This window comes from Lissotriton vulgaris, chromosome 5 (genome assembly GCF_964263255.1).
Source record: "Lissotriton vulgaris chromosome 5, aLisVul1.2, whole genome shotgun sequence".
NCBI classification, from domain to species: domain Eukaryota; kingdom Metazoa; phylum Chordata; class Amphibia; order Caudata; family Salamandridae; genus Lissotriton; species Lissotriton vulgaris.
The window spans coordinates 81,499,198-81,518,753 of record NC_141693.1 but is presented as its reverse complement, the minus strand read 5'-3'; the positions used below and the strand labels follow the sequence as shown (position 1 = coordinate 81,518,753).

Sequence of the window (19,556 nt, the reverse complement as noted above, 5' to 3'; positions counted from 1 at the left end):
TGTGCGACCAGTACTGGTAGTTTTGCCTTTCTGTATTGAGTCACTAGTCCTGGCAGAGGGTTGCATTTCTTAGCTTAGATTGTGTCCTTAATAAGGAATGTGTGCCTGTGTTGTGTGCAACTGTAACGTTATAGCTCCCTGAAGCCCAGGTGGGACTGAGGGTTATTTGTATTTAATTATTGTGTAAATGTGTACTTGAAACATATGGCAGAAACCTCTAGGACGCACATTCAAAACTGGGTAATTTAGTCAAAGGCGGTGGAGTAGAGCCATGTCTGCTGTACCAAAAGTGACCACACGGAGACGTGGAAGAGAGGTGACCACGGGTGCCAACAAGGTAGTCTTAATTACATTTCTAGAGAAAAATTGATCAGTCGTGATCTCATGGGTAATAGCATTTTTGTATTAAATATTTCAGAGATACTTAAAGGCATGCATCATGACAACTCTAATATGCAGCCTTTTTTGCTGAGATTGTAATCATTGGCATATATGTTGCATAATGCATTGGAATAGAGCAAGTGTATGTTATTAAAATGAGACGCGTATACCTTATCAGTATGATTTTTTTGTGAACAGATTTTTATTGATTTATGATTTTACAAGCAATAGCATCGCAAAGATAAGATTACAGTTACAATCTAAGCCCAATTACAACTTAGCATATTATACATATTATTCTCAGGCTACTAGTAAGCAAGTGGGTATTATTCTCATACCAACATGATGAAAAGATGGTACCCCTGTTGTGGCCTAAAATCTTCAAGTCTGTGGTGCTCGTAACTGCTCTTAATAGGTAGTCTTCAGCACAATATTCTGCTTCTCGTGTATCTGCTAACAAACCAAAAGGAGGAACCTCCCCGCCCTCAAAATTCCCCCCCCCCCCCTTCCAGGCAGGTCGCTCATTCATCGGATTTCCTGCAAGGTAATGCTCGGCAGTGCAACAGCGCACCGGGCAGATCATTCTCAGTGCTGTAGTTCCACAGCAGGGTCTCGCTGTTCAGGAGCTCATTTTGGCAGTAAGCGCACAGTCCGGGTCACCCAGCAACCAACGCCCTCAATCATCCATCTATGGGCCCTCAACGTCAGGGAGTACGTCAGTGTTGTCGCTTGGCTGTCGCAGTATGTCCACTAATGCCACTCATGCCATCGCTGTCTCCAATGCCTTTTCGCTCCCATTTCGTCAGGCCATTTGTAGTCTAAAGATCCCTTCAGAGTCTGCCCATTTTACAAGTTTCCTCTCCCATCTCAGTACGTTGGGGGCATGTTTCGCTTTCCAATGGCTTGTGAGTTCCCTTTTGGCCATCACCAACCCCAGGTCTATAAACTTGCTAGTGACCTTATTCCTGGCAGCGTGGGAGAACCAGTGAAGGAGATAGCACCCTGGTGTCAGCGCTATATCACGCTCCGTCGTGTCCGCCAACCTGGTCGTCACCACACTCCAGAACTCTGTCAGGAGCGGGCAGTTCCAAAACATGTGTAAAAACCCTGCACCTTCCAGGTTACATCTCGGGCGAATGGACCGGGCCCCAAAATATTCAGTGATCTTTTGTGGGGTAAGGTACGTTCTGTGAAGTACAAAGAAGTGGATCAGTTGAAAACGCCCGTTTTAGAACTTTTCCAGGCCTTTTCCACTAGCTCCCCCCAGGGCTTCTCGTCTACGGTCTCGCCCAAGTCCACCTCCCATTTGAGACGCAGGGCTGACAGGGGCTGTTGTGTCTCCCGAGTTATGCGTCGGTAGAGGCAGGTGACCGCTTTTATCGTTCCAGCAGCCATCACTATATACTGACATCCTAGGGAGGTCTGTGGTTCCACAAGTCCCTCCCGCCAATGTTGTCGGATAGCTGCCATCAGGGCAGCCTGTAGAAGTAAGTCCCCTCCGGGGAGGTCGTACCGTTTCGATAGATCATTAAAGGGGAGCAATGTATTGTCCTCGTATACAACCTCCGATAGTAGTGACACCCGCTTCTTCCCATGTTCGCAATCTATGCCAGTTCCCAACGTGGGGCAGTGTGTCGCAGACCAACAACGGAATCTCTGGCGCATAGGGGAATTTTATCTGTGCCCGTCCACAGCACCGATTCCAGCACCGGCGCACATTCCGTACATCTGTGGGAGCCGACCCATCCCTCAAGGGAAGGCACAGCAGCACACAGGAGAGGAGTTGCAAACTTGGGTCTAAGACGCCAGGACGCTCCATGTTCCGGAGGCAGCTTGCCATCCCTTTTGTGAACCATTGCAATTGAGTTGCATGATAATAGGCTTCAAAATCTGGCACTGTGAATCCCCTCTCTGCCCTGGGCCTCATCATGGTGGCAAGCGCTACTCTCCGTCTTCCGGTGCCCCACAAGAACCCTGTGATCATGATGTTGAACTGGGTAAAGAGTCTGTGTGGGATCCAGATTGGTAGCGACCTAAAATAGTAGAGGAGCCTCGGCAGCGTGACCATCTTTAATAGTGCTACTCTTCCTGCCACCGATAGCGGGAGGGACACCCAGAACTCGAAATTACGTTTGGCGCTCCGTATCGCTCTCCCTCCAGTAAGTCACCGGGATCGTGATATATTTTAACTCCCAGGTAAGTCAGGCATCTGTTTTCCCACATCACAACCTCGGTTTCCAGTGGGCAAACACTCTCCGCAATAGCGGGGAAATGGCACATCTTGGTCCAATTTACTTTTAGACCTGCAACCCTTCCAACCTACTCAGCAGATCTTTGGCCCCTCTTAAAGGGTCTCCAGATTTAGCGAGGAACATCAAGAGGTCGTCCGCATATAGCGCTATATATTGGGATTGCCTCATCACCTCCAGTCCCTGGTAGTGGTGGACGGCCAAAGGCTCCCCCACCAATGTAAACAAGAGGGGTTACAACGGTCACCCTGGTCTCGTTCCTCTGCCCACCAAGCAGGCCTCCGTCATCAACCCCCTGTACTAACTCTAGGGGTGGAATCCTTATACAGAAAAGCCATCCAAGCCACAAAACTGTCCCCTAGTCTGAACGCTCTCAGGACTCTAAACAGATATGGCCACTCGAGAATATCAAAAGTCTTCTCAAGATCGACTGATAAAATGCATGCCTCATCTTTATTGTACAAGTTCGCGTCCAGAATTCGTAGTAGTCTACGAATATTCATTCATGTATTCCTAGTCGAAATAAAGCCCGCCTGGTCTACATTGACAAGCCTCGACATGTGGCTTAGTAGTCGGCTTGCCAATATGCGACTTAGTATCTTATAGTCCAAGTTGAGCATGGCTCAGAGCCGATACGCGGTGCGGTCCCAGGCTGGTTTGCCAGGTTTTAAGAGCGGAATAGTTACTGCTTCCCTCGTTGAAGCGGGCAGATAGCCATCCCGTTTCGCTCTATTATACAGGGTCACCAGCTGGGGAGCCAGTATGTCCACGTACGCCGAATAAAACTCGATCACCAGCCCATCCGTTTCTGATGTTTTATTTCTGGACATATGTTTGATAGCGCTCCGAACTTCCCCAATTTCAACTTCCTTACCTAGGGCCTCTACAGCTTCAGCATCAATCTTAGGAAGTTCTAAACCTTCTAGAAACTCCTCATCTTCAAGCCCTGCCGGATCAAGCCTGCTATGGTACTAATCAGTGTAATACTCCAAAAATTGGAGATATCCCGCTGGTTCTAATAATCCACGCCATCGTGCCCGCTCAGTTCCAGTATCATCGTCCCTCTGCGTGCCGAGTTAGCCAGCCAGGCCAGCAAAGCTCCTGACTTATACCTCTCAGCGTGCACCTGCACAATATAGGCCCTATGGTATAAACAGCACAGCTTTTCTACTTGTGTTGCCAATGTTTCCCTGGCAGCAAGGAGATCATCCTGCTTATCCATTCTCTCCTGTCTATCCTTCTCTACTTCTAATAAGTCATTGTTCCGCGTCCTGCACTTCCCTGAGAAAAACCTTCACACCCCCACTATTTCTCCAATGCAACCACCCCTAATAACGGTTTTCAAGGCATTCCATTCGATGAGTGGGCTTGTCGCTGTATTGGGATTAGTGAGGAAATAATCCTCAATAGAGGTGCTTATCTTTGCCCGAAACACCTGATCAGCCAAAGCTCCCGGCCTCGGCCCCCAGCTAGGATTGCAGTCCTGATCCCTACCCACTCCAGGAACACCAGTAGGGGGTTATGATCAGATATTGTCCTAGTCAAGTATTCACTCAGATTGATACCTCCTCCATGGATGTCCGGAGCACAAAATAGAATCTAAGCAAACATGTATCTTGTGTAGGGCAGAAAAGAATGAGTAATCTTTCTTCCCCGGGTGACGGGCTCTCCAGGTGTCCATCAACCCCTAGTGGCGCTGCCAGTCGTGTCTAGCCTCAGCAATTCTGTGTGCGGGAGTGTCAGGAAGTGGCGGGTGGGAACGGTCCAAATTGACATCAGTAATACTGTTAAAGTACCCCAACCCCAGCACCACCGATCCTGTTAACACCGATGCCAATGTTTGTGAAAGGTGCGCAAAAAATGCAGGTTGATCTATATATGGGGCACACATACTCCCTATTACTATATCCCGCCCGTCCAAATGCCCTGAAACCACCACAAACCTGCCCTCTGGGTCTATTATTTGCCTAATACACTGAAAAGGGAATCCCGCTCGCACCCAGATCAAAGTCCCTCTGGCAAAGGCCGAGTACGTAGTAAAAATCACCTACCCCCTCCATCATCGCTGTAATGCAGCACCTTCTGCCTGCGAGAGATGGGTCTCCTCCAATAGGGTAATGTTTACCTCTCTCCTAACCAGGAATGTGTGTATTTATGTCGTCGGATCATGGTGTGCATCCCCCTAATGTTCCAGGATATACATTTAATACCTACGGTGGGTCCCATTGCTTGTGACATGTTCGAACCTGTAGTAGTCTCCCCATAGCGACATGCCTGGACCCAAACCAAATCCCCTCTTCACCCTCCCCAGGACAGGTACAAACAAACAGGTTCCCATCCAAACTTCTGCACGTAAACAGTAATTCACGAAAAGTAGCTGGTGTGAGCTAGTCCCAATGAACCCAGATCTCCCACAGGACCCTCCCCCCACCCATTGTTCAGAAGGTGGCTCCCGCTTCGACAGCAGTGCTCCTAGGTCGCCATGTATAGGCGCAAGTCTTAGTAAAAGTCAACTCCCAACAGCAGGAATCCCCCTTCTTTCATGCGACTGAATTGCATGCTTCATATTATGCCATCTGCAGTTTGTGGGGTGATGTCTGGTACATCTGCATCCGATTCTCCTTGGACGCCGCTCGTCCGAGAGCCCTTGGAACGGTCCGTGCCATGGTCGCTGATGTCCCTGTGTAGGTTAGTGGCCCGATAGCTAAATCCGACCACCGCTTGCACCGCTTTGTTCCGCTACATTCTCCGTCCCTGCGGCGAGAGGGTTCTCGGGAGAGGCAGCGGAGTGACCGGCTCCGGTCGGGCCAAGCCTGGTGATGATGTACGTGTTCCAGCGTCTCGTCTGACCTCTAGCCATTCCCAAGCTGCCTACAGGGTAGTAAAGAAATGCGTTTCCGAGTGATCCATCACCCGGAGGCGTGCCGGGAACAGCATGGCGTAAGGTAGCCGCAACTGGCATAGTTTCCGCTTAATGGACATATAGGAGGTCCGCTGGCATTGCACCTCCCTAGTGAAATCCAGGAAGTTCATCACTTTGCTATTTCCAAACTGCAAGTCCTGTTTCTCTTGTGCTTGTCGCACTATATGGTCTCAATCCCGATAGTGAAGCAGTCTTGCCACCAGCGGGCGGGGAGCAGCTCCAAGTTTGGGCGGCCGTGCTGGGACTCTGTGAGCACGTTCGAGCACATAGAAGGGGGAGAGACCTTCCGGGGCCACCAACGCCTTGAGCCAGGCCTCTAGGAACTGCACAGCATCCGCCCCCCTCTTCCCGCTCCAGAATCCCCACTATGGGCAGGTTATTTCTACGGGAGCGCCCTTCACTATCCTCTGCCCGCAGCTCCAGCACTTTGATCCTGGTTTCAAAAGTGTCCAGGGTGCGCTGTAAAGTAGCAACCACCTCCGGGAGTTCCCCCATAGTTTTCTCGTTGAGAGTCACTCTTTCTTTAAGTTTGCGGTGGTCATCTTTCAACAGGGTGAGGTCTGCCCCTATGGAGTCTATCTTTGTTTCCAGAGCCTCTCTTGATGAAGTGATGGCCTGCAGAATGTCAGCTAGGCTAGGATCCCTAGGGGCACTGTCTATCCGCTTCTCTGGTGCTTCCTCGTCATCGTCAGTATGGTGTTCTGCTCCCTCTACGTGCAGGGTTGCAAACCTTTTCTTCCTGGATACTCTCCCCGGCACGTGACTCGTGGTGTGCTTCCGAATAATTTCTCCAGTACGCCCAGCGCTGCGGCAAGAGGATCAGAGGAGATCCGTGGTTACCCTGAGGAGATATATGTGAACTATGGGAGTGCTTATCCTCCAAGACATCTGCAACACTGGTACCCAGTAGGTATAAAGGCCCAGGAGCTGCGATAGGAGTCAGTTGTTTCCTCACCCAACCATGTCCATCCCCTGCAGCAAGCAGATGTCGCAGCTCCCCCTGCGGATCTTTCACGTTTCCACCCTTTCTGTCAGTGAGCTGCAGTGTGGAAACCTTATCACCACTATGATCATGTAACATTTTACGATCTGTATATACTGCAATGAATAGTAAACTGCTTAAGATAAAGGAAAGGCCTCTTGTGACAGCTGGGGTAATCAAATATGTATCACTGCCTGAAATTTTTAAAGGATTTGAACTCATAGTCCTCCTCCGTGTGGTTGATACAGTGTGTTTCTACCTCCCGTCGACCTAATGGAGTCTTCGTCAGGACAGGGTTCCTAGTTTCGGGGATCTGCTAACAATCTGCGTCCCAGAACTTGACTTAGTAACTAATGCCCTGTGACAGGGTAAGTGCACAGAATGTAGTCAGTGAACTGTAGGATATGGTAGGTTGGGGCGGCAATGTCTTCAGCATGGCAAAAGGGGGAAACTGGTCTCCTGATCTCTTGTGCGGCAGTGTAATTAAGCTATTATACCATGTGTGGGAGAGTAGGGTCTGCTTCCTTTGGTCACCCCCACTTTTTGCTGCGATTCTCTGGTTTTTCCACTTTAGTGTGGCTGTGGGCCTGCTAATCAGACCAACAGCCCAGATGGTTTCTCTCTAAATTGATACCATGTACTTTATTGGGAAATGGGTTACATTTGTGAGCCCCTGTACAGTGTACCATAGGTACCCAGGGCATAGGTGCGTCCAAGGCCTACCAGGGGCTGAAGCATGTATTATGCCAACCCTGGCTGGCCATCCAAACTGACACCGCAGGCTGATCACTCAGCCTGGGTAAGGTGCTGTAATCACCCCTTACTTAGATATAGTATCCCTATATCTACCTAAACCTATAGACACCTATAAGCCACTCCTATGGTAGGCCTCGACAATCCTGGAGGCAGCGTGCTTGGTTTTATGTGAGAGGGTGCCCTAGCATGAGCTGAGCCCTTCTACAGCTTTCTGAACCATATCCTTATAGCTGTTCGATGATATAGCCATACCATATACTCTTAAGTGCATTATAATCCTCGCGGTTAATGCTAACTTTGGTTTGGCTTAATCAAAACATGTTGTGTAAGGTGTCAAACACTTTGGAATACTAACCCCCACGCCAATTCTGGCGGTGGGAGTAGCATTCCACCCTTCTAGAGGGAAAAGACATGTACGTTACTGCTTTACCCAGTTAAAGTTAAACAGAGCTCCAGCATCACAAAATGGATGCTGCTGCCACAGACACTAGTCGGACCTCATGCTGCTGGACGTAACTCCGGCAGGGGAGGCCTGGACAATAGGTTTCCTGCCTTGGGAGGTGCTAGCACCTCCCCAGACAGGCTTTTAGTGTATTGGGGCAGGGAGGGTTACAAAACGAGACATTGCCTGGGGCACACAAGGTGCTCCATGCATAGCCCGGTTCAAACCAGTTGCTGGGGCACTCCAGCCCCGCTCTGGCGCAAAACTGGACAAAGGGAAAGGGGTGTAACCACCCCCTTCCCAGGTTCCACCCATAGGAGGGACCTAGCAGGTAATCCAGCCCCTTAGTTTGGTATAAAGATAGGAGTTGTGTCTAGAGACATTAGATTATCCTGGACTGAAACTATGAGACGAAACTCTTGGACCTTCGACGTTCTACATCGAGAAGACTGAAGACATCTCCCTTGTGGTCAAGGAATGACCACCCTGTGCAAACGGGCACCACCAGTACCATGCCGGTTTGCTTTGTCGTCGCTCCTGCTGGAATCCGAAGACTCAGCTACTCAGGACTGGACTTCCGGACTTCTTCGAATCCGACCCACACCCACAGCAAAGCTGAGACCCGTGGCGGACACGAGAGACGTGGGACCAGATCCCCTGGACATCCTGCTTGTTGCTAACTGTGCAACTACCGAGACACCCTCACAATTGTGCATTGGGGTTTGAGAAGTCCCAGACCCGAGCGCGATTTGTGCCAAAGCTCAGCCCTCCACACTCCACGAGTGCCGCGTGGGGCCTGCTGGTGCATTTCAGCTCACTGCGTCTTCCTGGTTGCTAGCCCGTTGGCTAGTTAACCCCCTGAAGACTTTCCTTTGACTGAACACCGCTGGCCTGGTTGCTCCAGGCACGCCCCAGCATCCCTGCCAAGGTGAAGCTCCCTAGACCCTGTTGGTCTGAACAGAAGCCGATCTTCATCTCCTGCGTGGATTGTGTTGGCCGAGGCTTGTTGGGTCCAATCCGGATACCGACACCGCAGTCAACAAGATCCTTCGAGCCTCCAGCTCCTGGTTGTCATTGACGCCTCCTGGACCACGTGGCTGCAGAGACAAGCTTCACCTCTTCACCTGCACAGCACTCGACATCGCCTGGTTCCTTCCTGGGTCCTTCCTGGTCACTGGCTAGTGACCCAGACTATGTCCCCTCTGCTTACAGGTTCTTCACATCTTCGATCCACCCTTGGATCCAACCGGACACTTTTCTCGTGGTCGCTTGCAGCACTTCTTTGCAGCTCTCCATAGGAAACAGCGACAAAACCAGACACGAAAGAACACCTATGCACCCGGCTTCCCTGGGTGAGGTACCTCGAGTACTCCGGTGCTCACGTGGGTGTTAACTCTTCAAGTGTCCTAGTTTAAAAGGGTTTTACCGTAGTCCATCCGGAAGTGTACTGAATCTACTACTTTTACGTTCTCATTGTAACTCTATGGCAACCCGCATCCGTGTTTAGACACTGCACGCATCTCCCGTGGGCCTCCTACTTCCAGTCCATTGTTTGTCCAGTGTAGCCCCAGCGATTCCCTAGGCTCTAGGCCTATTCACCTTTCCTGAAGTGGTTCTTATACCACTTACTTAGTATATGGTTCGTGAGGTCCCTAGGGCAGAATTGTATTTGTTCAACTTATAGTATGCTTAACAAGTAACTTGTAATGTATCTCATAAAGAGTCCAGAGGGGTTGTGTTAGTAATAAATACATATATATTTTATATATACCTTGTGTGGTGTCCTTTCATTTGGTATTCAAGGGATTATGTATGGTGAAACAGCTGGTTTCACATGCTCTCTGAAATTTTAGCCTAAGACTGCTGGTCCATGCTACCACTAGGATAGCTTGTCTATAAGGCTGACTTTACAACCCCCGTCAATAAGGGTTGTTTAGACTGGTGCAAGGTGCCCACTAGAATAGTGGACATCATATGCCAGGCTAACTTCTCACAACATGTGCGCAGAGGCCTATGTCTATCCTTGGTAATGTGAGTTTCCGAATCTGTTCGGTGACCTGGAGAGGTGCTCCAAGCATGCCCTCATAATCTAAATTACATTACTTCCATGCCCTGAATTGGCCACCTAAATTGGTGATGGTAGCATAAAAAGCTCTGAGGATCATCAATTATGGTACAGATCAAAAAATGGAGGGAGGTAGAAGCAGAGGTTCATTTAGCTTCCAAGAGGTACTGGTTATATATCAGAAAGAGTGGGAATGAATCACATAAGTCTCAATACCAGAGTGTCAGAACTTTTTGTCTCAGAGACCCTCAACCACACGTTCACAGACTGCGGTGTATGTAATCTCCGCTTAGTGTGGTTCGGTGGATAGCATCATCTTTGGGTCTTGTCACTTAAGTGTCCCGTTCTACAAGTTACATCAAAACCTCCACCAGGAGGGAGAATGCCTTGATGTTGACACATTATCTCCTATCCTTTTGTTGATTCTTCATTGGGGGAAATGAGTACGATATGGGATAAGTCTAAAAACAAAGCAGTGTTTACTGGTCCACGACATTTACTGGTCCACGACACCTAGTGGTCTAGTCGACATATTTTGGCCTAGAACAGCCCCTACGGGTCTATGGCCTATATCAGGACGAAAGAAATGTATATGGAGATCTTATTCTTCAGGGATTCCCGGATAGTGTGTTATTAGTGAGTGGAAGCACTCACTCATCTTGGTCAGTGCATCTAGAACAGAATTCTCCCCTTTATGGATTAGTATTCAATTTAAAAGTGCCTATTGATTTTTTGCCTTATTTCATTTTTCCTTCAGACTTAAGCCTCAGTCCTGCATTTCTCCACACCATGATGCAAATGAAATGCATATTTAAGATAAAAGTTTTTGGGGTTTTTTTTTATTATAAAAAAAATCCTTCCGGTACCACCCGCCCCGCCCGTTTAGTGTTCTTCAAACAGCCTAGTATTTTCATTTCACTTGTTTGGATTACTAAGTCATATTTGTCCCTTAGTTCTGCCAGCATGTGTGTCAATTTTTGATTCATCTATACACTATCATAATTATTTAATAGAGAGAGCGCTATGCTTTACCTCACAGCTCTCTATTCACATTTACCAACGGTGAGAGCCAGGTAGTGTTCCTGTACCCCCTGGCTATATCTTTCTTTCAATAATGTATATCCATAGGACAAATAACCACACCGTCACCAGTGACATCGCTACAATTTTTCTTTTAGTGTCTCATAGAGTGAATTGGGAAATTGGCAATGTTAGTTTATCATGCATTTAATTTTCCTTTGTTTTGTTTTCGTCACAGTTATAGGCCTATAACCACATCCCTCTAGAGCAAAGTGTGCTCACTGATGAGGACTGGTGAGTGCTTCCACTCACTAATAACACACTACCCGGGAAGCCCTGATGTAAAAGGCGTCCATATTTATTTCTATGGTCCTTATGAAGGCCTTGGACCAGCAGAGGCTGTTCAAGGCCAAGACGTTGACCCGACCACTAGGTGTCGTGGACCAGTGACTCATCTACTAAACATCGCTTTTTTTTAAGCGTATCCCTATCCTACTCTTTTCTCCCAATAAAGATACACCTAAAGGATAGGAGATCATTTTAATCCACTCACCACTGTCAACATCCAGACAGTCTCCCTCCTGGAGGAGGTTTTGATGTCATTTGCAGAGAACGGGACACTCCAGGGACAACACCCGATGATAACGCTAAATACTGAACTACATTAAGCTGAGATTACATACAACACAGTCTTGAACGTGTGGTTGAGGGACTCCGAGACAAAATGTTCTGAGACTCTGGTATTGAGACTTATGTGGTTCATTCCCCCCTTTCTGATAGATAACCAGATCAATTATGACCAGACCTTTTTCCTGTGTCCGATGAGAGTGCAGTCTACTGTACTGCTTTGATGTGAACCCCAGACCCTTGTGCTAACCTTTTGTGTGCATGTCCAGTGCATGCAAGTACAGTGAATGTGTAGCACATGTGTGGTAATAAGCGTCTGTGTATGGTGAGAGTCTGAGTATTGGGACCAGTGGCATTCATTTTGTTTGCCTTGTGGTTTAACATGGTAAAAGGTGGAGGGTGGATACAGCTTCTCAAGACAATGGAAGTGTATAAACTTGGGTCTGGGCTCACTGTGCCACTGGAGTCAAGCTAGCCTGGCTAATGGGGGTAAAACCCCAAAACCGGTCCCAGGATGCTCGATTCCAGCCCAGGGAGGACCTAGTTTGGGCTGGACTTTTCCCAGGAGAAACAGGGTCAAGACTGATTTGAATATGGCTGGGTCTAAACTGGGGTGGCATGGTGAGCATAAGAACGATGGATTTAACCCAGATCTCTTGACTGGGGGTGAATGTTTTGATCTGTTCTGCATTCCGTCCAGCATTTGGGTGTCTTTTGGCTTCTAATTAATCAGAACACAAAATGGAGGATGGATACAGCTTCTCAAGACAATGGAAGTGTATTGACTGCATTCCTGTGGCTCAAGGTGAGGGAGGAGATCCAGACACTAAAAGTGAGTGAGGATGGAGCTAGGGCTACCCTTGGAAATTAAATTTAAGTCCTTGTAAGCAAAGCGCTGCTGATTGGTCCTTCCTGTGCACTGTCATTTAGAAGACGGTAATGGTGATGGGTAGGACAGCTGCTTCTGTTTATAGTACAGGAATTTTCAAGCAGGACCAGCCCTTTTGTCTGTCCCTCATTACTGCTTCAGGAAAGCTGATGACAGCCAGGTGCAGAGATCTCACACTTCATTGTGCCACTGTTTTAGACTCTCCTGCTTGACGCCAGCATCATTGCTGCCTCCTTTGAGTGTCACCACCTTGCATAAAGGGGGTGTCTTAGAGATAGCTAGAAAATTACATTTGGAAGATAATCAACCAAAACCAGTTACAAAGCCTTCGAGAGGGGATCTGCATCTCCCATCTGCAAAATGAGTGCAATAAAGTAGGACCCAAAGCACCCCACCATGTTTGAAGTCCAAGTTCTTCTTGACCAAGGATGGGAGTGCTGTGTACGGTACTCGGATCGCTGTGTGACCAGGGCTGGTGTCTGCCTAAGAGACAGTCTCCCAGAGGGGAGGGAGCATCACCTGAAGTCTGTACTACTTGCGGGAAGAGCCGAGGCCTTGCCTAGCACCTAGAAGCCAGCCTGCTGAGAGAAGAAAGGAGAGCATCACATGATGAAAGAGTGCAGCCTGTACAGGAGAGAAACCCAGCATATTTCTGGCATGAGAAACACCCAGAGAAAGCAGAGTGCCGGTCGGAGAGAGGACAGGAGCGATCCGTGTTGTGTGGGGTCTCCCAGTCTCCCTTTGTGGACTGGGCCAAACTATTCCAGTGAGAATGAACATTGTGTTGTGCACTGCCTCGATATGTGCCTGCTGCTGCCTGCCATCAGAACTGCAACAGAAAGAACCGCCATCAACGATCACTGCTCTGGCCTGGAAAGCCGCAACTGCCAATGATGACCATCCGCTGAAGACCAGACCCTGAGGTTGCAACTGCTATGACTGACTGGCCTGGGAAGCCACAACAGTCAACGATGAGCATTGCACAGGTCTGCATAACTGATTATCACTAGAAATCCTTGACTTCGAATGAGACTGTCCCTACAACGCCGCACAGCTGAAGCCGCTGCCACAGCAACAGGCACACCAACCATGCCATCAAATATGGATTCACAGAGATACCCAAGAAATGATCCGTGCTAACTATGGTGTGGCAATTTCAAAATTAGAGGACCAGGTCGTGCGCTGGATACGATTGCCCCTGTCGGTTATGGACCGCGTGGCCCTGATTAAAATGGTAGTGCTCCCTAAATTTCTATATTATTTTGTCAACATTCCACTTCCCTTAACAACTAACTTTTTTACAACGCTACAGTCCTTGCTCATTACATTGGCCTGGGGGGGAAAAAACCGCGAGTTAAATTGGATACCCTGACCAAGCCATATGAACGAGGTGGGTTTGCGGTACCGGACATGTGATTGTATTATCTGTGTGCACAGGCGCACTTTGCATCCTATTGGATCTCGGCGCCACCATACACGCCACATGTGGCGATCGAGGCAGCGGCGACACATCCATTGCCCCTAAAGGCGATGATTGTGAACTCACACTCTGTGTATGAGAAGGGCGAGGTGGACACGGTGCAGAGTACGGTGAAAGCTTGGCGGGAATTGGGTAAGCGCGCGGGTTGTCTACCACTCTTTGCGCCGGCCATGCCCTTGTTGTATCATGAGCACATTTCGGTTACGAGCGAGGTGGGAGCCCTTCAACTGTTACAGGATGTTGGGATACACACCGTGGAGGATATCTTCCCAGCGGGCCGATTTATTGACTTGCAGACGATAATGGACCAAACGAATAATGGCACTATGGCTACTTTCACCTATGTCAGGTTGCGCGCTGCGGTGCGCGATCACTATCTGTCCTTCCCGATGGAACCACCTATGCTGACTGCGCTACAGTTGATATATACGGAGTCCTCTCGTGTGAAAATGATTTCGAAATTGTACAAAGTTTCGCAAGATGAGGAGAGTTGTGTGAATGTGGTTGCGAAGGCTAGATGGGATGCATGTCTGCTGGAGCCGCTCTCGGACGATGACTGGACGGAGTGCTGTGCTATGAGTGGTAAGTTTGCTGCCAATGGGAACTTCAGGCTCCTACATTATAAATTTTACAACAATGGTATTACTCCCCGGAGCAAATTTTTAAATTTGGCCTGCGTGACACACCTGCATGTGTGCGTTGCGGGACTGCTGTAGCCGATTTCCTTCACTTAGCCTGGATGTGCCCGCGTATGTCTAGGTTCTGGATGGATGTGACTGAAGCACTGTCCGCTATGACCTCGGTGACAATCGATGTGGAACCGCGAGTGTGTCTGCTGGGCATGGTGTCTGGTATTCCTTTGAGTGTGAAGCGCTTAGTGGCGCTGGCGCTACAGCTGGCCAAGTGTAGAGTGGCGGCCTGCTGGGGAGGGAGGAGGGCGCCTGATATAAAGACCTGGTTGCAGGAAATGGCATATTGTCGAGATCAGCTGACATGCTATTATGAGTAGCTGCCGGCGGGTTCACACCCCCGTGATATTTGGGGACCGTACACCACTTACATGTTGGCGCAGCTTTCTGATGATGACTAGCTTGGCCGGTGTCTTTGATGTGATGGGATGCACTATTTGAGGAGATACCAGCCCAGATGCGGCAGGCTGTTGTTAATTAATGTTTCCTTGATCAATTCCCTGTATTACTGCCTTGAGCATACGCCTGTTGTCTAACCAGTGGCATACCACTGCTTGTACTGAACCTACCTGTAGCTGTCCCCCAATATTACTGCAAATCATGGTTGCTCTTAATCAATGCCTCAGATGTTATCATATTGTGAATCTCTTATGTGACATGATGATTCCCACTCATCAAGCCTCTTGTCTCTCCCATCACTCGAATAGCTGTCGAACTAAGACCCGGGGGGGGGGTTGAGGGGGGGTTATGTTTCGTTACTAACGTTTGACTACGGTCTAAAAAGAAAACAAAAAAAACAAGACTACAAGGAGATTCGTCATTGCTGCTGCAACTTTGGTTCTATTTTCTCAATGCTTGCTACGCCGCCGGGCCTTCGGCTGTCGGCATTTTGGCTGTGTACTGGGAACTGTATGCATATCTGTTTCAACAATTGCAGCTGGCTCATACGGTTGTAGGCCTGAAGCCGTGTACTTGCAAATGATGTAATAAAGGTCTTCCAAAAAAAATAAAAAAATAAAAAACCATGCCATCAAACCAAGTAGGTATACCAATGCAGAGAAATCTACAGTACAAGTATTATAGTCTTTGCCCATGTGAACTCTTTCACCCAAAAGCGACTGAATTGATCCATGCATTAGCCAGTTGGGAGATCCAGAGTGAATTTTTTCAGTCCAAAGCTACTGAACTGATCTACGCAGAGCAAACCCAGTATGTGCTTGAACAAAGCCTAGGCCCCTATGACCTACCGGGGACCATAGACACTAGAACTCTTAGAGAGGGCACCAGAGGTCAGCTGCACTACATTTGGGGATTGTACATTGCAACCCTGCACAGCAATGAACGGACACCCGGTGAGAATACTATCAGGCGATATAGCGACAAGTAAGGTAACAAACATTACAGAATGAAGGGTGCACTTTAGGACAAAACACTTCACAAAAGTTGTGGAAGATTTTATCACATACCATGAAATATTCATGGCAGCGACACCCTTGTTAAATTTACCACTATAAACATTCCTGTTAAACACTTAAATCTCAGAGCAGTGATAAATGTGCACCACTGCTGCAGGGGCTTCCACGTTACAGGCCTGCCCTTTCCTCCATTCTGAGGTAGGGTTAAGTGCACGAGTTATCCTGGGACATTCCAGTCAGCTGTGGCCAATCCCTGTAAGAGAGGTCTAATGAAGGCATAAAATGTGACTCATCAAACTATGGGCAATTAATGAGATTGTTGCAGGAAAACCTTGAAATGAAGATTGAGCAGAACAGAGAATGTCCGAGGTCAGTCGCAGTGTTTAATTTGGCACAAAATAAGTGCCATGGCCCTTCTCAGTAGGCCGCTGCCACCTGAACCACCCATAGCACCGTAAAGCTCTGCCAATGACAGTACCAACACAAGCATCAACCATCATAGTCCTACAAGTGTGACAGGTCAGACTAATCCAGGCCTCCAAAGCTGTAATAATGGCTTGGGCTGCATATCTTATTCTTTTTTAATGTATATTGACTTATCATTCACTTTTGCTTTTCTCATTTCATAATGATATAGATAGCAACACCATGTGTTGGACTATCACTAGAGCCGGTGCTGACAACTTAGTGCTGGTGCAGAACACAAGAACCTACTGTCTCACATCAAGCACTGGTCAGTGGCGGAAGCTGAGCAGTGTCTATGTCATTTCCAGAATTAGAAAAGGATGTGTCCTGAGTAAGAGGAAGTGCATGTCCCGAAATGTGTTACGTTGTTAGTTTTACAATTAATGGACTATTCTTGGGTTAAAATTCATCGACACGATGTTTGTGCCTCCATGCTGGATTATTACCTGAATTAAATCTGTTGGATGTTCTGTGGTTCGATGAGGTTTATGCAATACCGTAGCATGATCACATTACTAAAACCTTGGTTTAGGAAGGGCCTTACCCTGGGCTCGCTCAGTCTGAAGGATGGATAGAGAACTCCAGATCCATGCATACACAAACTCACAGAGGTGCACACCAATACAGATGTACACATTAATGTGCAGACTCACACACAAATGGTTATACAACCTCACATATGGATATCTCCAATCTATGCATACACAAACCCACAGGGGCTCCCACCTATGCAGTGTACTATCACATACAAATGTTTGCACAAACTCACCAGAAGGATATCTTCAGCCCATGCATACACTGAGTCACAGAGTCACACACTCACAGGCACAACTATGCATTCACATACTCACATGCAGATGCCTATATCTCACTGATGTATAACTCCAGATCTATACACACAGAAGCTCACTGAGGCACACACTCATACATATGCACACATGCAATTGACACCCTCATGAATACTACCAGACTTTGTGGAATGCAAACCCACAGCAAGCATCCACATAAGCAAGCACACACCCACAGCCAATAAATGCAGACCAAAGCACACACAACCCTCAAACACACACACACACACACACACACATAAATACGCATGTGTATTTGCATACTCTGTGTCTAAAAAAAATCCATTTATGCATACACAGGCAAATACTCTTCCATCCCCACAAAATCACACAAACATAGAGATGCACAGACATGCATGCACTCCCACAGATAACTCCAAACCTATCCATACAAGAACACATCCTTAGACACATAATAGTGAACTTGCATGCACATGTACACACACACTGGTACATGCTCACAGCCAGATAATGCCACTTCTGCGCACACATACTCTAACACAAACCACATAAGTATGTAAGTACCACCTTAAGATCAGAAGAGTAATTCTTGTTTTAGTTAATTTCAGGACGACTCCTTGGCCGATTTCAGCCCCAATATCCAAGTGCAGTGACTCCGGTCAGTATATTTATCTGGTGTGAACCATGAACAAGTCTGTAGAGTCACACATCAGCCTCTGTGTGTCCACACAAAGACATGGACACAGACATATACAGATACATTGATACACGGGTCTCACTGCAGCCACTCACCCTCATGGTTCTAAATTGTTCCTCTGCCTTGACTTTAGACTCCAGAATAAATTCCTCCTCTTTCTTCAGAAGACGCAGCCACTCCTGAAGCTTTACCTGCAGAGACGAGAGGGCGAGAAATAATTGTAGATCTCTAGGGTGGTCCTACTTACAAAGAAGAGTCACTACAGTGCGTTTTGGGACCCAAAGCATAAACAATTTACATTATCTGTGAATTTCTTAATTGATGCTCATTAGTGCACACTGTGCAGTGAAACAACCTAGTTTCCCTCTTCAACCTGGTTCACCCCGCCTTCATGCACAGCCTGGATGTCCTCATCCCTGAAATTAGATGCTCCCACACATAGATCACACACTCTAAACAGGGTCGGGGGAGTCTTGCAAACATACATATGACATTCTGACCCTCACTGTTCGTAACTCTACCATACCTAACTCTTTCAAGCTCCTCTCTATGAACCTCCAAAATAGCTTCTTTTCAACTGATCTACAGACCACACGGACCAAACATGCACTTAACAGAAAATATCTCAGACATGATCACATCTGCCTTGGTCGGATAGCTGGTCGGAGGCAGAAGCGTTCTATAATTTTTATGGGGTTTTAGGACTATATCATCCTATACTACTACACTGGGAGTCCATGTATATAAGAATACGCCACTGGTGACATTCATCTCAGCTTTAAAGAATATTGATATACCAACTAGGCCTCCGACCAACAGAAATAAGCAGGATACAGAGTCAGTGGTCAGTTAAGGGACATAATACAAGAGAAGAGGTAGTACAAGCCCTTCGTTTTAATCTCTACGGCTCAAGAACTACTTAAGAGACTTACATAGAAATGTACAGTGATGAAGTGTTATACAGTGCTGTTAATCATAATTTCCAACTTCAAAAGATGAGGGTTGGTCTCTGTTAATACCATCTACGGATTCAGCGGAGTATCCTCTGGTATGAAAATCCTGAAGAAGGATTTGCCGAAACGCGTCGGTGTTCAACAATCATTACCAGTGTTTTCATACATGGCTTTGATCGTATGTTAAATTGTATGATGACAATACAGATTGTCATGAAAATAATACACTGTTAGACCAGTTATCATGTACAAACTTGTGTATTTAATTTGTGTTGAAGATATACTTTTTCAGGTTATATCGTAATTCACATCGCTATGTGGTTCTAATTTGCACAATATCATTTGGCATGTGCATTGATCCATGCTTTGAAGTTAATTATGTATGAATTGTATTTATAAATATATATTTTTTCCTATCTCTAAAACACACAAAAAGACTAATAAAAACAAAATATTTTTCTATGTCAGTTATTATGATTTGTATCATGTCCTTGTGTTTCTAGAGTGTATATGCCCTGCTAGAGTAAATCAGAACTGTGCCCGGTGCTAAAGGTTTTCAAAACAGACGATCACATCTGCCTCCAGCCAACGTGGTCACCTCACATTCCTTGGAGACTTTCAACTCCCCCGCAACCCCAACACAAACTACATGAAGAAAGCCTTCTATACACTGGAAATAAAACAACTCCTCAACAACCCAACACAAAGGCAACA

The 19,556-nt window shown here is 47.3% G+C and overlaps 1 protein-coding gene across 2 annotated transcripts in view; it reads right to left on the bottom strand.

Annotated features, from left to right (window-relative positions):
* The window catches only part of LOC147710252 (E3 ubiquitin-protein ligase TRIM39-like), a 65,157-nt gene that overhangs the window by 42,677 nt on the left and 2,924 nt on the right, over positions 1-19,556 (bottom strand). For both annotated transcript variants that reach the window (XM_086920924.1, XM_086920925.1), the window contains exon 2: positions 17,985-18,080. In XM_086920924.1, the coding sequence (XP_086777050.1) occupies positions 17,985-18,080 (96 nt within the window). The remainder of the gene's footprint in view (positions 1-17,984; positions 18,081-19,556) is intronic.